The 23,412-nt window shown below is 32.7% G+C and overlaps 3 protein-coding genes and 1 non-coding gene across 4 annotated transcripts; 2 read left to right on the top strand and 2 right to left on the bottom strand.

Moving 5' to 3' along the window:
• Positions 1-580: 580 nt before the first annotated feature.
• On the bottom strand, positions 581-2,906 carry LOC18053107 (agamous-like MADS-box protein AGL66). Its single transcript, XM_006447399.2, has 10 exons — positions 2,525-2,906; positions 2,366-2,410; positions 2,218-2,236; positions 2,069-2,130; positions 1,891-1,897; positions 1,737-1,798; positions 1,462-1,561; positions 1,324-1,374; positions 1,149-1,213; positions 581-966 (listed from the first exon to the last, which is right to left on the bottom strand). Exons 1-10 carry the CDS (start codon positions 2,707-2,709, stop codon positions 840-842), a joined length of 723 nt encoding a protein of 240 aa, XP_006447462.2. The 5' UTR covers positions 2,710-2,906; the 3' UTR covers positions 581-839.
• A 779-nt stretch (positions 2,907-3,685) lies between these two features.
• On the top strand, positions 3,686-3,758 carry TRNAA-AGC. Its single transcript has one exon. It is a non-coding gene; the product is annotated as a tRNA-Ala (tRNA).
• A 1,077-nt stretch (positions 3,759-4,835) lies between these two features.
• LOC18053108 (beta-amylase) lies at positions 4,836-7,731 on the bottom strand. Its single transcript, XM_006447400.2, has 7 exons — positions 7,541-7,731; positions 7,047-7,445; positions 6,791-6,955; positions 6,223-6,486; positions 5,929-6,138; positions 5,498-5,737; positions 4,836-5,414 (listed from the first exon to the last, which is right to left on the bottom strand). The coding sequence occupies exons 1-7, from the start codon at positions 7,616-7,618 to the stop codon at positions 5,211-5,213; spliced, it is 1,560 nt and encodes a 519-aa protein (XP_006447463.1). The 5' UTR covers positions 7,619-7,731; the 3' UTR covers positions 4,836-5,210.
• Positions 7,732-13,802: 6,071 nt separating this feature from the next.
• On the top strand, positions 13,803-22,009 carry LOC18053109 (proline-rich receptor-like protein kinase PERK8). Its single transcript, XM_024190840.1, has 3 exons — positions 13,803-14,232; positions 14,736-14,791; positions 21,794-22,009. Exons 1-3 carry the CDS (start codon positions 13,803-13,805, stop codon positions 22,007-22,009), a joined length of 702 nt encoding a protein of 233 aa, XP_024046608.1.
• The last annotated feature ends 1,403 nt before the right edge of the window (positions 22,010-23,412 follow it).

Consider the following 23,412-nt stretch of genomic DNA (forward strand, 5'->3'; position numbering starts at 1 on the left):
AGTCTATATATAGTTCCTGTTTTAATTATAGCCCAACTTTGGTCGTTTCTGACGAAAAGAAGCTAGCGGCATTTGATGTTTAATTTTTTTTTTTTTTGGTTGAGGTCGTAATGTGATAACCTTTTGTTTTAAAATTTTGTAAGTTTTTTATATACAAAAATTGGAAAATGTGACTCCACTTCACATCTGAAATAATCAGACCCCTAGTATTGAGTGAAAATTCCAATTTCTTGTCAAACTAGTCTCTGTCTGTTTTTATTTTGTTGCTGATGCTCTTTCTTATGTTGCAGCCAACAGTTCTTTTATTTCAACAAGAAGGAAACATGGCTGAATTAGCTGGTGCTGACGTTAATATTTCTTAGTAAACATGAACCATTAATTGTACCATTTACTTTCCATTAATTGTATGTTAAATGACACAATTTTTCTTATGCTTGCCTCAAGTTTATTTGAGGAGAAAATAAGAAAAAACCAAAGAGAAAGAAAGAAAATTTGGTTGATTGCTTCATATCGGTAAGGGTTAATCTAAGCTGGGTTTGTCTCTCATCGTCAGAGCTAATTTGTTTTTTCACACTGGAGATGATGATAATACATAAGATTCAAACATGCTTTAATTAATATATTATAGCAAAATCATATCCAACAGGTTCCGAGATACCTCATTTTAGAGTTCTGAGTATGGCTACACAAACAACCTTTACAGATATTGGCAAGCCTTATTACTAGAAGAAACAGTACTTTCACTTCCCAGATAAACCACAGAAGCTTATAGTCTATCAACCTTTGCTTTGCTAATCAAAGATTTTTGGCCTAGCCCCTGCAGGTGAGGGACATTACATTCATTCCATTGCCCAGCCACTCTCAAGAATCCAATGCCCTTCCTTGTTCAGGTATTGATTCTTTGGGTTGAGACTGGTGGGTGAGTTTGTTCGTGCATGGTGATATTCACACATTGATGGATTCCTCCTACAGAAACAGATTCACGAGACTCAATAATTGCAGATAAATTGCCTAGTTTGTTTCCCCTTAATTACTTTTCTTTTATTATATTTTGCATGAGTGTAAACAAAAACAAAGAGAAACAATCTCAGGATAGCCAGCAGAATTCCTGCAAGAGTGGATAAACACAAGGAATCAAAATCTAGTACCTTTTTTTTTTTGAATTCGGAGGCACAGGCACTTCATTTCCATCGAAGAAAGAAGCAGCTTCAAGCTATAAATACAAGAGGATGCCGTGGGTTATTGTTTCGAATGAAAAACAACAATCAGTGATCCAAAAGAGATGGCAGACAAGATTTAGTAATTATTGCTATGTCATGTTACCTCAATACTCTCAGGAATTCTGGATGCACTCTCTTTCTGAAGGAGTTTTGCCTACTCAGAAGAAGAACATAAATTGTTATCCATTTTTCAGCGTCAATAGGATTGCATGAAATATGGGCAAGGGAAGAACATGCTCACATTCAGCTTTTCTACACGTCGAATTGCACTGTAAAGGAATTTCTCATGATCAACAGCTTCATGAATTGTGGTGATGTTCTCCACCTTTGGTTGGTAAAAACTGTTTTTTATATAATAAAAAATATAGAAATATATATCAAGTAGGAAGAATGAAAAGACATTTAATAAATAGATTCAAAGTGCAACAGACATGTATCTTGGGGATGATCCACATACTCAGAATTGATATTAATCATATAGAGTATCACAGAACAAATTTCTTTAAGCAAACCCACCTCATCTTTTCCTCTGCATCAAATTGTCTTTCACAAAGCTCAATAAGTTTTTTCTCAAGTTCCTAGGAAGCCAGAAACAGATCAAAATCAATTACAACTTATAGGTGAATTTTGTTGTAGAACACTGTGTTCTCAGTGTGAAATCACAAATTACCTCCTTCCTAAACTTGTCCCATCATCAATAAGTGATTCATTCAAATGAAAAAAAGAAAAAAAAAAAGGATTTTCATCAGATCAAACTAGAAAACAAATGAAAAGGCACATGTGAGCGTGTGAGCATGAAATATAAGCAACATAGAGGGAGAGGGAGAGGTAGAGGTAGACAGCCAAACTTTTTTATCAGATCCAGCATTTCTCCTTCACATTTTGAGTGCACGAGGCTTCGGTACAAATGCTGATGATGAGAGCACAAATTATCACATATGAATTTTAAAACATGTCATCTTAAGTGGAAAAGAGAGAGATCAGAGAGATTAATTACATCTTCATTTTCAAGAGGTCTTCATATTTGTAAGATCGTTGCAAGCATATCAAACGTAAGAGAATATGACCAAAAGAATAAATAAATTGTTAGTGACCTTCATAAGTCCAGAACAAATAGAAATAACAGAGACAACACAGAAACATACTCTTGTTTCTCATCACATATAAAGCGAAGAAATATATCCTCAATCCTGCAAAATCCAGAGAACTAAATAAAAAAACAAATCACAAGATGGGATCTATGAAAAGACCACAAAAGAAAATCTTAAAATTCCTTTCTTGCGAATTGAACAATAAGTATCAACCTTCTACTGCTAGAATATTTTGTCAGTTTACCACTGGGAGAAAACATAAGGAGGCCAACATCAGTATCACACAGTACTGATAATTCATTGGCCTTCTTAACAATCCCATCTCTGCGCTTCGTATATGTTACTTGGAGAGCAGGATAATTCTCAATTTTCTGCATAAGGAGCTTCCTACGACCCATGATTAACAAAAGTTGAAAGCAAAAACAGAGATGGTAGAGGATTTCTGCTAGACTACTATGAGAAATGGAGAGTGTTTATAAGAAAAGAAGCTAAGAGTGCATTGAAGTTTCAGGTAATGTGACCAGGGAACATAGTTATTGCAAAAGGCCAACTGTCATAAATCACCCAGCTATAATCACAATATGATTCTTCAGCTAAGTTGACTTTGTAACAAAATTGTAGAAAAGTATTTTTAATAATTCAAAAGAAATCCTGTAGATATGCATGTAATTAATAACAACAAGCCCAAAACATCTAGAATGACTGTTTTGAGATCTCAAAGTTGGGGCCACACAAGGGACTGCATTTTGTCAATGACTCAACTGACATGATTTTAAGATAAACAAAATCACATTATTTTATCAAACTATTGCATTCATATCACAGGAATATCGGTCTTACATTTAAAAGGAAAAAAAAAAAAAAAGCGCCGGGGACAAACAGTGATCATAGCAAGCCGTTTGATCAGAGTATTTGCTCATATAAAAACTTATGCGGTCAACTTGGTTTCATGCACAGGCTAAAATCTTGCATTTACAATAGTGTAAAGTTTAGACAATCTATCAAGGCTATCCCAATGAAACAAATTAACAAGTAACCCATTTGCTCAGGAACAATGCATGTACGCTCGTAATCAAAATGCAACTGCTCGGTTAAAAGCACATAAAACAAATTCTAATTAAAAGCACGTTGAAGAAAAGTTAGTACACGAAAAGAGGTGAGGTGTAGTTTTAGTAAAGATTGGAGCAATGTGTCAAGCAAGTGGACGAGACCCATCTTCAGAAACGTCCAAAAACATATGCAAAAGCAGCGGTTACGGCCATTATCTTCGGATACTCTCAATGTCTCAAGTTTGAGAAGCCACGAACACAGCGTTCCATGCAACATTTTGAATAAACTATTTGAAAATCTTTAGTTAAATCCTTACTTGTAACTGGGGATGTAGCTCAGATGGTAGAGCGCTCGCTTAGCATGCGAGAGGTACGGGGATCGATACCCCGCATCTCCATTCAATTAACCTATTTGTACTCATTTTTTAATCTTAAGTATTTAAGCCATTATAAATAATTAAAAAAATTTATTTCTAATATGAATGCTATGTATAGTTTCAACTATTGGATCAAGAAAACACTTTCTCCTTGTAGTCAAGTGACAAAAACTTCAACTAATCTCATTTATAATAACTTTGAACCTTGATAATTCTGAAGTGAGTGCATTAATCTTTTGAAATTCAAAATATGTTTTATCATTTTCGAAATCGATTTAAAAGCATTTGGTAATGATTTTTTAAACATTTAGGGGTTTAAGAATTTTTAGAGTATATGAATATGTGATGAATATTTCGACAAAATGCTAATTAATTAATTAATTAATTATTGATGGTTTTGCAATAAAAAAAAACATTAGAATCTTTGAATAGAAATTTTAGTATTATATCATATCATTTTAAATTTTCGTATTTAATAATTTGTTTCTTGTTTATTACCCGTGAACGATAATTTTAATTTCTAAAAGTGGATAATGACTTTAAAGTTCAAAGTATATTGATCTTTAACATCTTAAAGTATTCTTTTATCGTTTTCGAAAACGATATAGGTACATTTACTAACATGAAATTTTTTTTTATGGTATGTGAAGAATATCCCAACAAAATACTAACAAACATTAACGGTTTTACAATAAAGTAATGACATCAGAGTTTTCGAATGTATTTAATAAAAGTAGTGTTTCGTCTCATTTTTAATTTTTTATATTAAATAATGTGTTTCTTATTTAATGCAAGTAGACAATAATTTTAATTCTCAATAAGGTTGAGAATAAGCCATCTAAATCAAACAAGTAACATGATCCGGTATAGTTATATCTATGATAATCTACGCATGAAAATGAAACCGGCAATTCTGTTTTTCAAAATGACAAAACAGCTAATAAAATATAATTTTTTTGTCATCAGGAGTTTAATCATTTAGTATAAATGAAACACAAAGTGGACACTCGAGTTATTTGATCAATCAATATTTCACAAAAATTAAAGAGAAAAAATAAATGATTAATTTTACCATAATTGAAATAAAATGGAGAGGAGTCTAATCATTTGGGCTCAATTGATATTTCAAAAAAAATAGCGAGGCCCATTTTCTACACAAAACACGAGCAACTGCAAGCCCACATTATTATTTAGCAAAAGCTGCATATACAACTCTTAATCACATTACTAATTTAACAACCAAACTGGCTATAGATTTTACAAGATTTGCCCTCAAAACGGAGAAGTAACTCTCCTGGGACTTAATCCAGTCCTGAGAAAACTTGCACTGATGAAATGGAAAAGCCAATCCATATTTCCAAAAGATTGATATCTAAAAGTTGTCCTAACACAGCCACGTGAGGGCAATTTATGAGCGCTGCAAATCTAGTTGCTTATTTGATTGATTACTCTAATTTTGCTATAACATGCTCCTCACTTGAACATAGAGAATATTTTGCCAAACAAAGCCGCAAGTATACCACGAGTACCACCAACATTCATGTCAGTTTCTTCATCCCATGGGAACGGCAGCAGTTTCTTGGTCGCTTCCATAAGTTCCTCATTTGAAAACTTTGGCTTTGAACGTTCAAGTGGATCAATTTCATGATTGTACTTTTGCGGGTCTGGACAGTAATCCTGAAACAGAATGAACAAATATTGAGATAAAAATGAACACAAGCTTTGCAGTATCCAATATCATGCGCGGGACAATCGCTTACCTGATCTGCATGCATTTTCTTCACAAAAATCTTAAATATCTTGAAGTTATTTTCTGCTAACAGGTCATCTGATAAACGAAGATATGTCACCCCATACATCCTAAGTTTTGGTGGCCCTTCTTTGTTGACACCATTTGGCCTAGCATTTAATAGAATTTGATTGTACGCTGTAGCATCATATCTTGAAAGTGCATTTTCCCCTGCAACTTCAATATTCTCTCTCCACCCTCCACTTAAAACCTGCATTTCATGTACAATTAGTAAACTTATAGTTTTGTAAATGCATGATATATGGTAAGCCACCTTTATGCAAATTTCTGGAAACTATAAAATTTATAATCTTTGAAAGCATAATGTAGTGGTACTCTGCATACTAGTGAGAATCAGGCAATTAGTCCAGGATTTAAGGGGGAATATGGTAGATTTTTCACCTGCTGAACAAGTTCCTGAGGTCCGCATTTGGCGGCAGCATCTTGTTCTGAGTTCCTCATCTCAAGACAGGTGAAATTTAAAATGCCATAATGCCGTGAGAGAATCCTTGCGATAGGCCGGTACCCATCTCTATCATTCAAGTTGTAATATCCTGCAGTAATCTCTGCAGCATGATTATCAGCTAAGTACCACCAATGGATTCCGGACACCTGTTTCAACAATAAGAAATAATAATTAGATTGATTTGAACTAATGCTAGTAACTCAATATAGTTGTGGGGACGTGATATATACTTTAGCTGCTAACTTGACTTTACATCCCAAGAAAGCTTTGTTGGCTTCGTCAAGGATCTCATCACCATGGAACATTAACTTGTTGGAGTACCAAGTCAAGAAAAAATTTCCTTGTTCGCTAAGGTATGTTCCATTTGTCTTAAAGAACTCAGTAGATTCCGGTTTGTCATTGTATGTTCCTGCATTATCAGGTAATTCCCATTCAGGGTGCCCTGAAGCTGTTGCTGCCTCCTTGAATTCCGCTTTGAGATATTTGTCGTAGCACTGAAATCGATATTCAGCAAATTATCTTGAAGAAAAGAACCTAAAACTGTAATTTTTTTACTTTTGTAACACAAATAAACCTTTTTATCAGAAGTCTACTGATATATATAAGCATTAATCTCTCAATAGCAGGAGAGAAATAGGAGTCCTTGCGGCAGCAAAAACTTAAAACCCACTCTCTCAACTTTTGCTGAAAGGATGGGTCACCATCAGGCTATATGCCATGAGCGGCGAAAAGAACCTAAAACTTGCAATAAGTGTTTATGGTTCATACAATTAATAAAATTGATAAAGCCAAGCTCACCTGGAATTCACCTATCCCTGGAAAAACCCACCCTTGACTTTCCGGATAAGAGGGGTACCTTAGCTCCCCTGCAGGACCAAGTCCTACTTCAATGTCTATTATCACTCCTGCTTCTAGAAAATCAAACATATTCTTCCTGAAGCTTTTCATGTAGTCACTATAAATCTACAAAAATCAAAAACAATTTCAGAAAACACATTATTGGCCATAGTTTAAACATTTCAAACAGATCCACCAAATCTACATGCAACTTTACCTCAATGGCAGTTCTTCCATCAAAGAGAGGCTTGTGATCAACGCCAATTGTGAGGTACTCCTTGTTCCTGTTACCCGAACGATTTGTGTAAAAGATATCGGGGTTTGTTTCTCCGATTTCAAGCACCCATTTGGGAATTGGGATGGTAACGACATCTCCAACATTTCCACCACATTGGTGGAATGACATTATAGCTTGTAACTTCAGTTCATATTGTTGAATGAGTTCAAACAAGCTCCTGTAAGCACTCCAATCATACTGCCTAGGGCCCTTGGATTCTATAATCCCCCACCATACATCCACCATAATCCCATCAACACCTGCAGCTTTTAGCTCCTTGAGCTGTGACTCCAGCTTGTCTTTGTCTTCTAAAACATTATCATTTGTAATAACTCCCAACTAGTGTTGACAAGAAAAACAGAAAAGCAGATTACCATGCTAATAATAGTAATCAAAATGTTACTAATAGAGAAGAGTTCTTTCTGATGACTTACAGGGAGCATGACATAAATAGGCACATAGTTTGGCAACATCTTTTCATCATAAGTGAGAGCTGCTGGTGAAGCCTGCATCTTGAGTGAGATTAGGAAGATTTCAGAATTTCTGGCAGAGTGATGAAGGATGTGATTTTGCTTCACCACGTCACTCTATAGGACTCTTTTATATATAGAAAAAAGTATTACAGTACTTGATGGTAATCTTCATCTTTCCAGATAAAGATAAAGATGGTGCACGGTTTAATGTGATCCCTGGGATACATGTCCTGTTGCCGCATACGTATCATGTGGACCAGTCATAATTGCATAGATGCCCTTATTCACCTTATTTAAAAGTGGGGAATTGATGATAGAGGTATGGTCAATACGGTCATTTGAAACTTCTCGAGCTCCTGTTACCCATTGTGGACTTTTTATGACAATAATTGCCATTCAGATAGTGACAGGATCATATAAAAACACGCGATTCTTAAATTAATATAATGTTACGTTCTTGCTTAGCAGCTGTCCTGAGACACATACTGTGATAGTGAAAGCATAAAAAGAGATGTAGGAGATTGTGAAAGTCAATAATTGCTTACCTCCGGTTCTGAAGTGGACACATCAGATGCTACAGCTCGAGTTGAATCTAAAAGCATGTTCAGAAACCAAGCCTTTTACTTTCTTTACTGTTGATATTAAACTTGTAACTCCATACGCTGGTGGCATTTCAGGCCGAAATGGGCGTCCACGAAGCATTGAGCATACAGTGCTTCTCATGATGGTCAAACAGCTAGCAATTAGTTATGAAGGAGATGGAAGAAAAGAGGGTACAATTTAAGTGTAATGGGTTGCTAAATTTGCTTTTGGCTTGCAAGAAAAATCTAGTTTGTTGTTTCTTTGGTTGATTGGTGACACTGTCTCTAGTGGGTTCCGTTGTCTGTAAAAATGGTGCATGTTTTTGAGTGCTTTAATGGAGTCCTCTAGTTTAGAGAGATCGAAGAACAGATAAAATATTTGATTGAACAGACGTGTGGCCCGTCCTGCTATTGAATTATGATCGTCAATTTTTTTCTGGCTAATATCTTCATTTTAGAAGTCATCAATTTTTTTCTATTTTGGACCTCTTGTCAGCGTTAGCCATCCAAAAGAAAGGACATAAAACTTGATATGCTAAGATATGGAAGGAATAAGGATGACTAATATGAGAACCCTCGCTCATGCCGTTGGCTGATTGCATTGTCTGCTTCCCTCGAGTGGTACGCTGTTTGTGTTGAAGTTTTGAACGAAGAAGCTCATTATTTTCTCAAGTTGGGCAAATTTGGAATTAAATGTATTGTATTGAAAAATTATAAAAATTGTGGTATTGTTGAATTGTTGAATTGTAGGAGGGGTCTAATGATAGCACCACACATGATTTGCTCATAAGTTTTAGCATTTGGAGGCCCGTGAGAAGCGCCTGAGCTTCTAACATCTCTGATTATTAAAACTCTGATTATTAGGTGGCCTTTTTATTTTGGTTTAAATAATTTTATTTTATTAAAAATTAATTATATCATATCTTAGGATCAAGGACAGTTAAGGTCAATTTTCCCTAGCATTAGAACTATGTTTACCTATAAAAAAAAAGAATGGGACTATTGGCACCCCTTTATTTATCTCTTACCCCATTTGTATAATTACAATTATACCCTAAATTAAAATTACAAGAATAGACAAATTATAGAAGAGTCTAATTGAATGCATAAATGATTTCATAGCTCTTTAAATTAACTCGCAATTTTTTCACACCGAAAGAAAGTAGGTGAAAAAGATAAAGAATCTTATAAAAATTTCAAAGAAAAAAAAAATCTTTACAACACCTGGTGCAATTTTTAGTCCCAAGAACTTTAGGCGATGAAAAATCAATATTGTAAATGATTTATCATAAATCTTGTGAATCTCGTTACCAAAGAATCTTTAGCACTCTCCCTTCTTGTTTACATATTCAAACCCAACATCATATCAATCACAGTACTCATATGACAATTGAGAGAACAAGTCTAAATGTTGAAATAAATTCACCTTCTTGATTATGCTCAATTTGAAGATTGAGAGAAAATTATATGGGACATTGAATTATACGTAAATTACAGTAAGAAAAAAAATTAATTTTTTATTAGAAGTTGTCAATTGATTCACATAAATACAAAAAAAATTCTAAGAAATGTTGTTTGAGGGGTGTAAACAGTGAAAGAGGGATACAAATTACCAAGAGTTTTATTTATAATTTCACATATGAGTTGTTCACAACTGCACATATGATTTGACTGAACACAAAAAAAATAATAATAAAGAAGAGAAGTTGAGAAAGAGTCGACGAGACTCATGAGTGGTGTTTGCGATCTAGGGCTAGTTTTAGAAATTACGTGAGTGATAATAGCAATAGCACAGTGTTTTCAAAATTTTAATGGTGTTTATTTGGTAGAGGGGTTTTAAGAGAACATTAGAGGTGTGCCAATAGCACCACTAAAAAAAAAAGTTTTAGAAGGATATCCAAGGGTTGTGGAAAGTATTGCTCTCCGTAGAAATAACATAGACCAAAGTTTGTGAGGGCCCAAGATGTGTTAACAGACTTTGTCTCAAATGCTTCTATTTCGAAGGCATAGTTGATGCTTTTTTGACATTTGTATTTTCATGATTAAGAGTCTATTGGGACCGGTTTAGGTATTGTTTTTTCCTTCTTTTTTTTTTTTTTTTTTTGAAGTAACACATCCAAAATTTTTATTCACCTATTAGAACAAATATATGCCACAACGCAAGAGTTCCAAACGGTTCCTAATAGTCTCTATAACTACAAGAACAAAGGTGACAATTCCTGTTATCTTCTTGTATTAGTTGTGTAAAATTTTGTTTACATCCACATATGGCTTATTCATTAAACACGCTCTAAAAAAATAAATCAAACCATAGGCACTACTCATTTATTAAACATACTAAGGGTTAGTTTGGGATTGCAGTGGCTGATTAAATAAGTTGCTTTTACTGTACAGATGAAATAAACCGCTGATTAAAAAAGCAGCTTAGTATTTGATGAACTGTATTGTTACAGTTGCTGTGAGTTTGAAAAGCAGAGTACACGTATTTGGTAAATTTTATTATAAAAGTGTTGTTTTATTATATAATGACCAAAATAAATATAAATTTAGATTACCTTTTATTTTTAGAGTATGTTTAATAAATTGTTTAGACATGCTTTTTTTTTTAAGTAGTAAAATTACATAATGTGAAAAAAGAACTCAATTAAATAAAATCTAATGAGCTTCATAATCTATTAAATGAATTTGATAAAAATTCATTCTTATACATAATCCAAATTAAAAAAAATAGTAATATTTATTATATTCACATTAAATTAATAGTGGAGAGAACATACAATAGTTGTAGCAGTAATTTAATTGTGGGGGTAATATGATACTTAATGGTTATAGATTAGGGTTTATGGTAAAGTAAAATATAATTGTCTTTTATAAAGTATTAAGGTTATAATAAGAATTTTAAAAAGGTGCGGTGACTTATTTAATAAACTGCTTCTAAAAAGACACCTCGTACATGGTTTTAAAAAGTGCTGTTAAAATGGAAAAAATTATGAAATAAACTACTTTTACAAAATTTACGAAACATTAGCTCTGTCAAAAATTATAAAATAAGCAGTTTATTGAATTTCAACTTCAATCTCAAACGAGACCTAACATACATGTGGTTTATTTATTAAACACGCCAAAAACAAATAGGCACTATTGGTTTATTAAACATCTAATTGTGGTAAGTTATCAATAAATTTATTACATTTTTTTAATTATTATTTAGCTTAACGGAAACTCAATTCTTACTCTACTCATAAGTGGGATCCGAACCTTAAATCTCTTATTTTCACACTAGAGATTTTATATCTCAATTACATAGCACCCACACATGCAATACAATTATGCACGTTTGTGTTTAACCCACTCGAAATAATTTTAAATGTTTAATATGGATATAAATTCAATATTTATAATCACATCTAGCAAGTCAAACAACCACAACCACAACCAATACCAATAATTTAATAAATTTTAATTTAAAAAGATGACTCTTATCTCATAAAAAATCAAAACAGAAAAAAAAAATGACAATTGTATTGCAATTGTACTTTTAAAGTTTGAAACGAGTTCAAATGACAATAATATATCCCCGTTAAATAGGGGTTCATGGATTGAGATCTTGAACATGAATTATTAATTGGATGACAAAAATATAATACAATTATTTGCGATATTTTTATGATAATCCAAAAATAAAAGTTTCATACCATATTCATAATGTGTTAACAACGTCATCACTTTTAACAGAAATTATCTGGGTGAAGTTATTCATGATTTTTTAATTTTAAAAAACACAAATTCTTAAATCGACCTGAATGATTTTTAAAGAAGATTTCAATTAGACAAACACCTTTTTTTAAAAAAAGAAAACAATTAAAATTAAGAAAAGAAAGAGTTGACATCTTTTTTTTTTTCCTTCAATACAAATCTAAATATAACCCATTAAAGTAAAATCAAATCAAATCAAATCCAAAATCTATTTTTTTTAGAAACAAAAAATAAAACAGAAGAAAGATAAGAATTAAATAAAATCTATAATTATTTGTGCCATTTTCATAAATAAAAGGGGGTCCTGCATAGTTCTATTTACAATAACTTCAGTGAAACTAGAAGTTGACTCTAATTTGGTAATACAGTAGATTTAAAACAATTGTTATTAGCTATTTTATAAAAATAATTAGTTGTAAAGAGAATTAATTAAATACTTGATAAAATTTATTTTTATAAATGTTGCCAGTTTTAAAAACAAATATATGTACTTAGTAAATCTTACTATTAAATTATTGTAATAGTGTAAATAACTTAATTGGATATAATATTATAAAATTTATTTAAACATTTATAAACATATATATAAATCTTTTTTAAAAGATTTTATATTATTGATTTCTTTTTTAATTTGTTATATCAATAAATAATAATAATAATAATAATAATAATCTCTTTAAAATTAATGATTTTATTACTTAATTAATAAAGATAATACATATAAAGATACATATAAAATTATATTAAACATAAAATAATTCTCAAAAAAAAGATTTTAAAAAATGACTTCTTCTCTATTTTTCAAAATTCATTATAAAAAACAGTAATTTTACTAAAAATATTTTTTTAAAAAAATTATCAAACACTAAAATATAAAAATATATTTTTTTAAAATTTATCAACACTAAAATTAATTTTTAACTTTTTAAAATTAATCTTAAATCTTTCTAAAGTAATCAAAAGACTCATTATATTACGTATATTTGCGCCAATATAATTAGTTGTAAGTTAGAAAAAACCGAAAGCAAGACCTGAAAACGGCTCCATCACCAGGGGCGACACGGCAGATAGACATGCCCATCCGGCTCGACTCTCTATACATCTCCTTCTGCGTTTCCACTATTACCCCTGGCTCCGTTGAATATACACAGTGACAGACAAGACAACAGTCATACGTAACTTCTGTTCATTCTCCTTTGTTATGCGCAGAGCAAGTGACTCAACCCCATTTGAGCATCCAGGGTCAATTTTGCGAAAAGTTTTACCAACCCTCCGTCTCGAGTCCCAAACTGTAAAATATATATATTTATAAAGTGACGATACAATTATAAATTTTTATATAAATTTATTTTATATAAATTAATATGAAATTAATTTATTAATTAAATAAAAAATAAAAAATTATGTAAATTAAAAAATATTTAATTTAAATAATTATATTATATTATATTAATTTATATAAACATTTATGATTATTTAATTACTCATATTATTTATACGTGTAGTAGAAGCGAAGTAAGAAACAGCCGCAGCAAAAAAACGTACAGCTCAGCAAAACTGGGTGGGCCTCACGTGCAAAGACTCAATAAAGAAACGGTACCAACCAAAAAAGCAAGCTGCAAATGCAGAGTCAGAAGTCAGTAGTCCCTCACCCACACTCGCTGATTCTTCTTCTCACTGCTCAATACAAACCATGAAAGAAAAAGACGAAAAAGAACCAAAATTGAGTAGAGCAGTGTTACTGTTACCGTACTCATCTATCTATCTCATCCTCACTCGCACCTCACCTAAACAAAAATACAAAAGTAAAAACAAAACCCACATTTCAGAATTCAGATTCGGTTCAGAGAACCCCAGTCCCATTCCCAGAGAGTTAATAATAAAACATGTGTTATGTGGGGAAAGCAACAAAGATCTTCATTTTCATAGTCACCGTGCTGGTGGTTCTGGGTCTCGTATTGGGGTTTGGTCTCTTGCGCCGTAGCATCCAAAAATCTCATGAATGCTCCGGTGACTCTTGCCATTCACCTTCACCACCTATGCTCTACCCAAACCCCATTCCCAATCCCAATTCCCCCAGTTCAAACACTAGCCCTACCCCACCTAGCCCTGGCATTGGCTCGACGACTCCGCCTGGCCCACAATCTCCAAATCCCAGCTCAAACCCACCTGCCCCACTTACCTCGATTGCCCCTCCTCCGCCACCAATGCTGACGTCACCACCGCCTCCGTCGCAGCAGCAGGTTATCACCACTGCGGCGCCGCCGCCGGGCAGTCCATCAAATCTCGTGTTGGTGAGTCCTGGCCCGGCGAACGGTTAGTTTGGTTGGTTTAGGCTCATTCGATTAATCATTTGTCGTTAGATTATTTTATTTTAATGGCATCGTGTTAATTTGGATCAATTTTCGGGTGAGATTGTACAGATCAATAGATGAGTAGTTTTTACTTTTCTATTATCGAGATTTAGATTTTTACCCACCTGTGACTTGTGACTTGTGACTTATCCTTCAATTCAAGAGTAGTGAAATTTACAAGTATTTTCTATGCATATGCTACAATCAAGCTGATCCCCAGTGGTCTCAAGATTTCTTTATGTCACAAATTGGGAAAAGGAAGAAACTAAAGATTAACTAAGAGAGTTAAAGAATGTGCTTGGTAGAATGGTAAATGGAGTATTAAAGTGGGTAGATCAAAAGGTTTTGAAGGGCTAAATAAAGAATCCGATGATACAATTTGTCTTGTTTTTTTGTACAGCAGAAAAAAATAACTTCTGCGACAGGTAAGGTAATCGTTGTTTGTTTTTGTGATCTCCTGCTTAGTTTCTTCTGGTGGGTTCCAACCACCAAGGAATCTTCAAAGCTGTAACTGTGACTCTGTCAGTTGATTTACAATTTTTCTTTTTCTTTTTCTTTTTTTTTTGAATATGTACGTAATTTACAGATTAATACCATTCAAAAAAAAATTGTAGTTGGTAAAAATTAATCGACTGATAAGAGTGTGTGTACACACAGACACACACGTCTTTTTATTTATGCAATGGAAAAGTTCCTTGTTCATTTCCTCGTTATGATTTCACTGCATGTAATGATTTACCAAACCAAAGGCATCATCCGATTTTAGCCGGTGAGATGAGATGAAATAATTCTCTGCGGTGGGAGAGAATATGTTATGGTACGAGGGTCACACTCACAGCACATCAATCACCAACACTAGGCCCCTTCTTTCCATTGGGTTTCGCGCTTGCCGCTTGGATTGGAGCCCCACTGGGACTATGAGTATTGCTCCATAATTCTTATAGAACCCCTCTTTTGTCTTTCTATAACCCTCTTTCTAACTCTTACACCCACAAAACTAATTAACAAACAACAGTTTTTTTTTTTTCTTCAATAACTTTACATTTTACATTTTAATCAATGTGATTCTACTAACAGGGGCGGCATTAAAGCATTTGGAGTTTTAGGTAAGTTATTTTTATGAGGTCTCTTTTTATTTTATAACTTTAATACTCAAATAAATACAAAAGAGTTCAATATTCATTCAATCTTTAATTCTTGAATTCTAACAATAATCAAGAAGATTATAAAAAAATTTCAAAAATAAAATCTACAAAAATAGTCAAGAAGATATCAGTTTTATTTCCATTAGAGCCATTACAAAAATAAACAAGAATAATACTATTTTCTAATAGAATATTTAGAATAGTAGCACATAAAAAGTTGAAATTATGAATTGATGATCAAATAATGGATACGAACTTTATATTTCAAGATACCATTTTTTTTAAATAAACCAATAAATGAAATAATTTTCTTTGTAGAGAAAAGTTCAAGAAATTTATTCACCTTTTGATTTTTGAGATTATGAGGTTTTTAATAGAAATTAAAAGGAACAATAAAAGTCAAAGATTGTAATATTAAGTAATTAAGTTTTTATAGGAAAATGAAAATGTAAAGAATTTATTTTTTTTTGGTAGAAAGAAACAAAATTAATGGTTAGATAATAGTATTAATTATATCTCTTTAATATTAAGATTACCAAATATAGACTTTCTATAAAAAAAGAATTATTAATTGTAGGATAAATATTAATTAGAGAAATGTCTAATAGGCTTTTCTAAAATACGTAATTTAAAAAAATCTTTACTAATTACGAAATTATTAAGAAAATACTAAAAAAATAAGGTCTTCTCAAAATAAGAGATCTTAGATGACCGCCTTATTCGTCTATACTTAAAGCCACTTATGTCTACTAATATATTTTTATCTTATCAGTCTCTTCATCCATTTTAATTTTTTATACAACTTAAAAGAATAATTTTTTCTTAATCATTTCTTTGTATATGAAGTTTTTTTAAAAAGTTATAGATTAACTATTTAATTTTTTTTAACTAGTTAAATCAAATAAATATATATGTTGTTTTTTAAGTTAAATATGATTTAATCATTTTTAAATTTTATGATTTGGAGTTAGAGTGGAAGAATCAAAAAATTTAGAAAAGGTTAATTTTTTGATACCTCCATTGATGTTTGGCTTTGTTACACTAGGAGATAATTAATTCATATATTAACATATCACCCCCTTAATGTATATAAGCATTAGAGTGCAGTTTGATAGTTAAGGGTAGTAACGTAATTGCAAAAAATTACATTTTTTTAGCTAACGATGATGAGATGCTAGTGCGAATAGACTTAGGCTTTTGCATCGAATAACACGAACTAGATCTTGATCTTGAGTCGTACATGGAATCATATTTCGATGATGAAACTTCTCTTTTGCAGCTTGATTCATACGAACTCGAGCTTGAGTTCAACAACACAAAAGTAGGAGATAACGAAGAAGAATTATCGGTGGTCATGGATTTTCTTCGAACAACGTCTTTATTTTCAAAAAGTAACCTTCTTCTTTGTCCACCTCTCAATTATGCAAGCTCTTGATAACGTACTACTATCCATATTGCCTTGTCAAGCCATTATCATGTTGCTTCTTCCTCATTCTTTATGATAAATCAGCTCTCTGTCTCCCGCACCACCAATTTTATTACCATTTGATTCACCGATCGAACGGTAGATAACATCAAGAAGAGTTGAAGTGAAAGAAGGGTTGTCTTTTTTGCTTCTTCTTTGATGGTGATGATATTGAGCTCTCAATATCATATAGGGCTATATAATGTAATAGAGAATTAAGATATACACAAAGTAATAAAAAACAGTAGCTATCTTTTTTTTTAAAAAAAAATGAAATGATGAAATAACAAAATATGTATTGGGTCCATCTCATTTAAGGCCCAAAAGCCCAAAAGCCCAAAGTCCAAAGTCCAAAAAGGCTTGCTTGATGTGCAATTAACATTAAACTTTAGACTTGATGAAAATTGCCATGAAATTTGGCTTTAAAAGGTGAGCGACTGACTTAATTTGTGATATCGCAAAAAGACGAGTGAAGAAAAGATGAGAGAAAGAACAATGGCGTGAGATTAGATTTGGGGGCTAGGATTTCAATATTTTATTGGACGATTGGAAGGCGAAATTAACTCCATTTTCTCCCAAATTTTGAGGGCAAATTTCTGGCATCACCCTCTACAATCTTACTAGTTTTGATTTTGATTTTTATTTTATCCTCTCGTTGGCTGTTATTTCAGATACCCACTTGTTAGAGAGAAAATTATTAGGTTGTTACTGTGAGCAAAAAATATTGAGATTCTTGATATTGTTAGCCTCTAGTATTATCTAGAGAAGAATTTGTGTTGTAATCCCATTAATATAGTGAAAAATTATATCGGACTACAGTCCCATGGTTTTTCCCACTTTGAGTTTTTCACATAAAAATCTGTGTATTTTGTGGTTAGTTTTTTCTTTGGATTGCGTTGGTTTATTTTTCTGCCTATTTATTTGTGGTATACATCCTATTTTAATCACACAAAGAGGAAAGAGCTTCATTTTCGTTTAATTTACAATTGCCTGTGGTAGTCCTTTTCCTAATATAGTGGTATCAGAGCTTCAGGTTTTATATTTTTATTACTTGTGTGGTTGAGATGGAGAAGTCCTCGGCATGCATGTTCAAAATTGAAATCATGCAATTATGGTATTTAGAAGTCTAGGATGGAAGATTTGCTGTATATAAAAGACTTACATGAACCCATTAAAGGCGAAGAAGGTAGACCCGCCGATTTAAATGATAAGATTTATGGATTGATCAAAGTGTGTACCACCATGTAGCGAAGGAATCCAGGGTTGATGTTCTTTGAAGAAAATTAGAGATGATTTATGAGCAACCAACAGCACATAATAAAACCAATCTGATGAAAAGGTTTGTTAACTTGAAATACAAGGAGGGGTGCAGTATAATTGAAAACACTAGTGAGTTTCAGGACTTGATTGATCAGCTAACTGCTATAAAAATTATTCTAGATGATGAGTTACAAGCATTGTTGTTGCTCAATTCTTTGTCTGATAGTTGGAAAACATTAGTGGTGTCAGTGAATAATTCAGCGTCGAACGGGAAATTAACCTTGGATATGGTTACAGATAGGCTGCAGAATGAACAATCTAGAAAAAAGAGTGTTGAAGCAATTTCCCTCTAAGTCAGATGCACTCATTTCAGAAAAGTAAGAAAGACGAGGGAAAAGCCAAAGTAGAAATTCTTGTCAACAGAACAATGATAACTCCAGAGGAAGATCGAAGTCTTAGAGGAGAAACATGAAGTGCTTTCATTGTCAAAAAAATGGGTCATATTAAAAGGGAGTGCAGATTGTGGAAAAGAGAACATGCGAAAAAAAAGAGTGATGCTTAGAAAAATGACAAAGAGAACACTGCAGCCATAGTTGATGGTGATTTGGGTATTGTTTATGATGAGAGCTTAGTAAATCTCACTTGTCATACCAATGATTGGGTGATTGATTCGGATACTTCGTTTTATGTTATTGCACATCGTGATTACTTTACATCCTGTGTTAATGGTGAGTATGACCATGTTCAGATGGGAAATGAGGGGGCATCCAAGATTGTAGGCATATGAAATGTTTACTCGGAAACCAGCATTGGCTGTAAGTTATTGCTTAAAAATGTCAGACATGTATCAAATATTCGCCTTAATTTGATCTCTACAGGTAAGCTTAATGATGATGGTTATATTAACCGATTTGGTGAAGGAAAATGAAAGTTCACCAAAGGCTCTCTAGTGTTAGCTAAGAAGAGGAAAGTAAACACTCTTAATGTGATAGAAGCCAAGATCAAGAAAGAAGATATGAATGTGGCTGTAAAAGATTTTGACATTAAGACATGGCACAAACGGCTTGGTCACATTGGTGAGAAAGGATTAGAAACTCTTGCTAGAAAATGATTTTTACTTAGTTTCGCAAGTATGTCCCTCAAGACTTGTATTCATTGCTTAGCAGGAAAAAACACATAGAGTAGCTTTTAAAAGCTTTTCTCTATTTAAAAAGTCACAAATTCTTAATTTGATTCACATTGATGTTTGCATGATGCAAAGTAGATCAATAGAAGGTGCACTTTATTTTGTGACTTTTGTTGATGACTGTTCTAAAAAAGTGTGGGCTTTTGCTTTGAAATCTAAAGATTAGGTGCTTGATATGTTTAAATTCTTCCATGCTTATGCTGAGAAAGAGATAGAAAAAAAATTAATAGTGGTGAGTACAAATGGTCATTTGAGCAATATTGTAGATTCCATGGAATAAGACTTGAGAAGACTGTACCAAAAACCCTCAGTAGAATGGTGTTGGAGAAAGGATGAATAGAATAATTGAAGAGAGGGTCAGGTGTATGCTTTCTGATGCCAAGCTTCCTAAATCTTTCTGAGCAGAGGCTATTGATTGACACTAAAAAATGTACATTTAATAAGGATAAAATTATTAGTTTTTCACTTATTGTGTCGATTAATGCGCTCATTATTTCTAAATTATTTTAATACTCCCCAAATATATTTTAAGTTAAATTAATTCGTAATATGTTAATTTTTATCTTATAAATATTTTTTCAGGAATAAAGATGGAATTGGAGTTAGGCTTGGCAAAATCCGGGTCCGGTCCGGGTTTTGGTGTTGCCCGGAACCGGACCGGATGAGAGAAATGCAAGCCCGGACCCGGGTTAAAATCCGGTTTTTTCGGGTGCGGTCCGGGCTTGAGCCCGGCACCTTCCGGGTCCGGGTTTTGATCCGGGCTTTTTAAACCCGCATGTGATAACTTCAATTTTTTTTTCAATTTTTTTCTTCAATTTTTTTTTTCATTTCTCTAACAATGCAAATTTTAAAAAAGAAAATAATCAAATAAACTCATTCAATCTCAAACTTTAAAAAAGAAAATAGTCAAATACAAATATATAACACATTAACAATGCAAAATTTGCACAAATGATAAATAAAAATTATTTCAATCTACTTTCTAATACCTAAATTCATCTAATTTCTAACTTAAACTCATTCAATCTATATTTAAAATAAATAAATTAAATTCAACAACACAATAATCACACAATAAATTTAAATAACATCCAACATATCATAAATTCATAATTATATATTTATATATAATATATTTATTTTTTAAATTTATTAAAAAATCGGGTCCGGTCCGGGTTCCGGGTTTTTTGTGTTGAACCCTGACCCGGGCCCGGAAATGTCCGGGTTTGAGAATTTCAAACCCGGATCCGGTCCGGGCGGGCTTTTTTGACACCCCTAATTGGAATTGAAAGCGGGAACAAAGAAGGACATTTGGAGCAATTTAGAATTAATCAATCGATGAGATGTTATTAAAAATAAATAAAAAATAAAAAAAGATTGGCAAGTTTTAGCATTTGGAGGCCCGTGAGAAGCGCTTGAGCTTCTAACATCTCTGATTATTAAAACTCTGATTATTAGGTGGCCTTTTTATTTTGGTTTAAATAATTTTATTTTATTAAAAATTAATTATATCATATCTTAGGATCTAAGGACAGTTAAGGTCAATTTTCCCTAGCATTAGAACTATGTTTACCTAAAAAAAAAAAAGAGTGGGACTATTGGCACCCCTTTATTTATCTCTTACCCCATTTGTATAATTACAATTATATCCTAAATTAAAATTACGAGAATAGACAAATTATAGAAGAGTCTAATTGAATGCATAAATGATTTCAAAGCTTTTTAAATTAACTCGCAATTTTTTCACACAGAAAGAAAGTAGGTGAAAAAGATAAAGAATCTTATAAAAATTTCAAAGAAAAAAAAATCTTTACAACACCTGGTGCAATTTTTAGTCCCAATAACTTTAGGCATACAAAAGAGTCGATTATGTGGTTTCCACCATTTACAACGATGAAAAATCAATATTGTCGATGATTTATCATAAATCTTGTGAATCACATTACCAAAGAATCCTTAGCACTCTCCCTTCTTGTTTACATATTCAAACCCAACATCATATCAATCACAGTACTCATATGACAATTGAGAGAACAAGTCTAAATGTTGAAATAAATTCACCTTCTTAATTATGCTCAATGTGAAGATTGAGAGAAAATTATATGGGACATTGAATTATACGTAAATTACAGTAAGAAAAAAAACATTAATTTTTTATTAGAAGTTGTCAATTGATTCACATAAATATAAAAAAATTCTAAGAAATGTTGTTTGACATATGAGCTCTATTAAATGGCAAATTACTTAAGAGAGTTTGAATCAGGAAAGATGTTTCTTATAAACGTTTAGGAGTGTTTAGCTGCAGAGCATATGTTCACATTCCTAAAGATAAAAGATTAAAGCTTGATAGTAAAGCCAAAGAAACATTTTCTTAGGCTATGGGCATGAAGAATTTGGGTAAAGATTATGAGATTCAGTAGTAAGCAAATTGATCAGAAATAGAGATGTTATGTTGTTTTAAGATCAGATAGTTGGTAATGTAAAGAATAGTGATGAGTCTCAGTCATCCCCAGAGATTCCTATTATTCCAACTTCAGTTTCTCCACCTATAGTTCATGATGATCATGGGGGAGCTGGAGAGGATAATAATGATACTCTAAGAGAATCAGTTAACCAGGCACCTCCAGAACCACCAGCACCACCAGTTGAGCCAAAATTGAGAAGATCCACCAGAGACCGATGACCTTCCATTAGATATCCTCCGAATATGTGATGCTTACATATGGAGGGGAGCCAGAATGTTTTGAAGAAGTCATGTCTTACCAGTATAAAAATGAATGAGAAAGCCATGCAAGAGGAGATAAAATCTTTTAATGAGAACCATACTTATGACTTAAAGAAGTTGCCTAAGAGAAAGAGGGGACTAAAAAACAAATGAGTTTATAGGTTGAAGACTGAAATAACTCAACAACGGTATAAGACTAAATTATTTGTGAAGGGTTTTGGTCAAAAGAAATGTGTTGATTTTGAAGAAATATTTTCTCCTATGGTGAAGATGTCTTCTATTCGATTGTTCTGAGATTAGCAACTAGCTTGAACTTGGAGATTGAATAGCTTGATGTAAAGACAATTTGCTTACACGGTGACTTAGAGGAGAAAATATTCATGGAGCAACTTAAAGGGTTCAATGTCAAAGACAAAGAATAACTTGTGTGCAAGTTGAAGAAATGTTTGTATAGGTTGAAACATGCACCAAGGCAGTGGTACAAGAAGTTTGATTTTTTCATGGAGAATCATGGTTTCAGCAAGACTATGTGCGACCATTATGTTTTTGTGAAGAAGTTTGGTGATAATGATTTCATCATTCTTTTGCTTTATGTGGATGACATGTTGATTGTTGGCCAAGATGCTAATAAGATTACAATCTGAAAAGAGAGATCTTAGCAAGTCTTTTGCAATGAAGAACTTGGGACCAGTGAAACAGATCTTAGCATGAAGATTTCTCGTGATAGAAAATTTGGGAAATCATAATTATCTCAAAAAGCATATGTTGAAAGGATTCTTGAAAGATTTAACATGAGCAAGGCAAAATCTGTTTGTTCTCCACTTGCGGGCCATTTCAAGCTTAGTTCCGAGCATTATTCTACAAGTGAGAAGAGAAACAAGAGATGAGATGAGTTCCTTATGCTTCAGCAGTTGGTAGTTTGATGTACGCCATGGTTTGTACAAGACTAGATATTACTCATGCAGTTGGTGTAGTCAGTCGGTTTCTCTCTAATCTAGGTAAAGAGTACTGGACAACGGTAAAATAGACTCTCAGATATCTTAGAGGCACTTCTAAGACATGTTTATGTTTTGGTGGTGACAAACATGTGTTACAAGTGTACACAAATGCAGATATGATAGGAGATGTTGATTTCAGAAAATCTCTATCAAGATATTTGGTCACCTTTGTAGGAGGAGCAGTCTTATGGCAGTCCAGACTTTAGCAGTGTGTTTCCTTATCTACCACAGAAGTAGAGTATATTGTAATTATTCAAAGTTGCAAAGAAACTTTGTGGATGAAAAATTTCCTACAAGAGTTGGGTGTAAAAGTAAGATAACTTTATTGTGTACTGCGACAGTTAGAGTAGGGATGGCAATGGA

Source organism: Citrus clementina, unplaced genomic scaffold (assembly GCF_000493195.1).
Source record: "Citrus clementina cultivar Clemenules unplaced genomic scaffold, Citrus_clementina_v1.0 scaffold_2, whole genome shotgun sequence".
Taxonomy (NCBI): domain Eukaryota; kingdom Viridiplantae; phylum Streptophyta; class Magnoliopsida; order Sapindales; family Rutaceae; genus Citrus; species Citrus x clementina.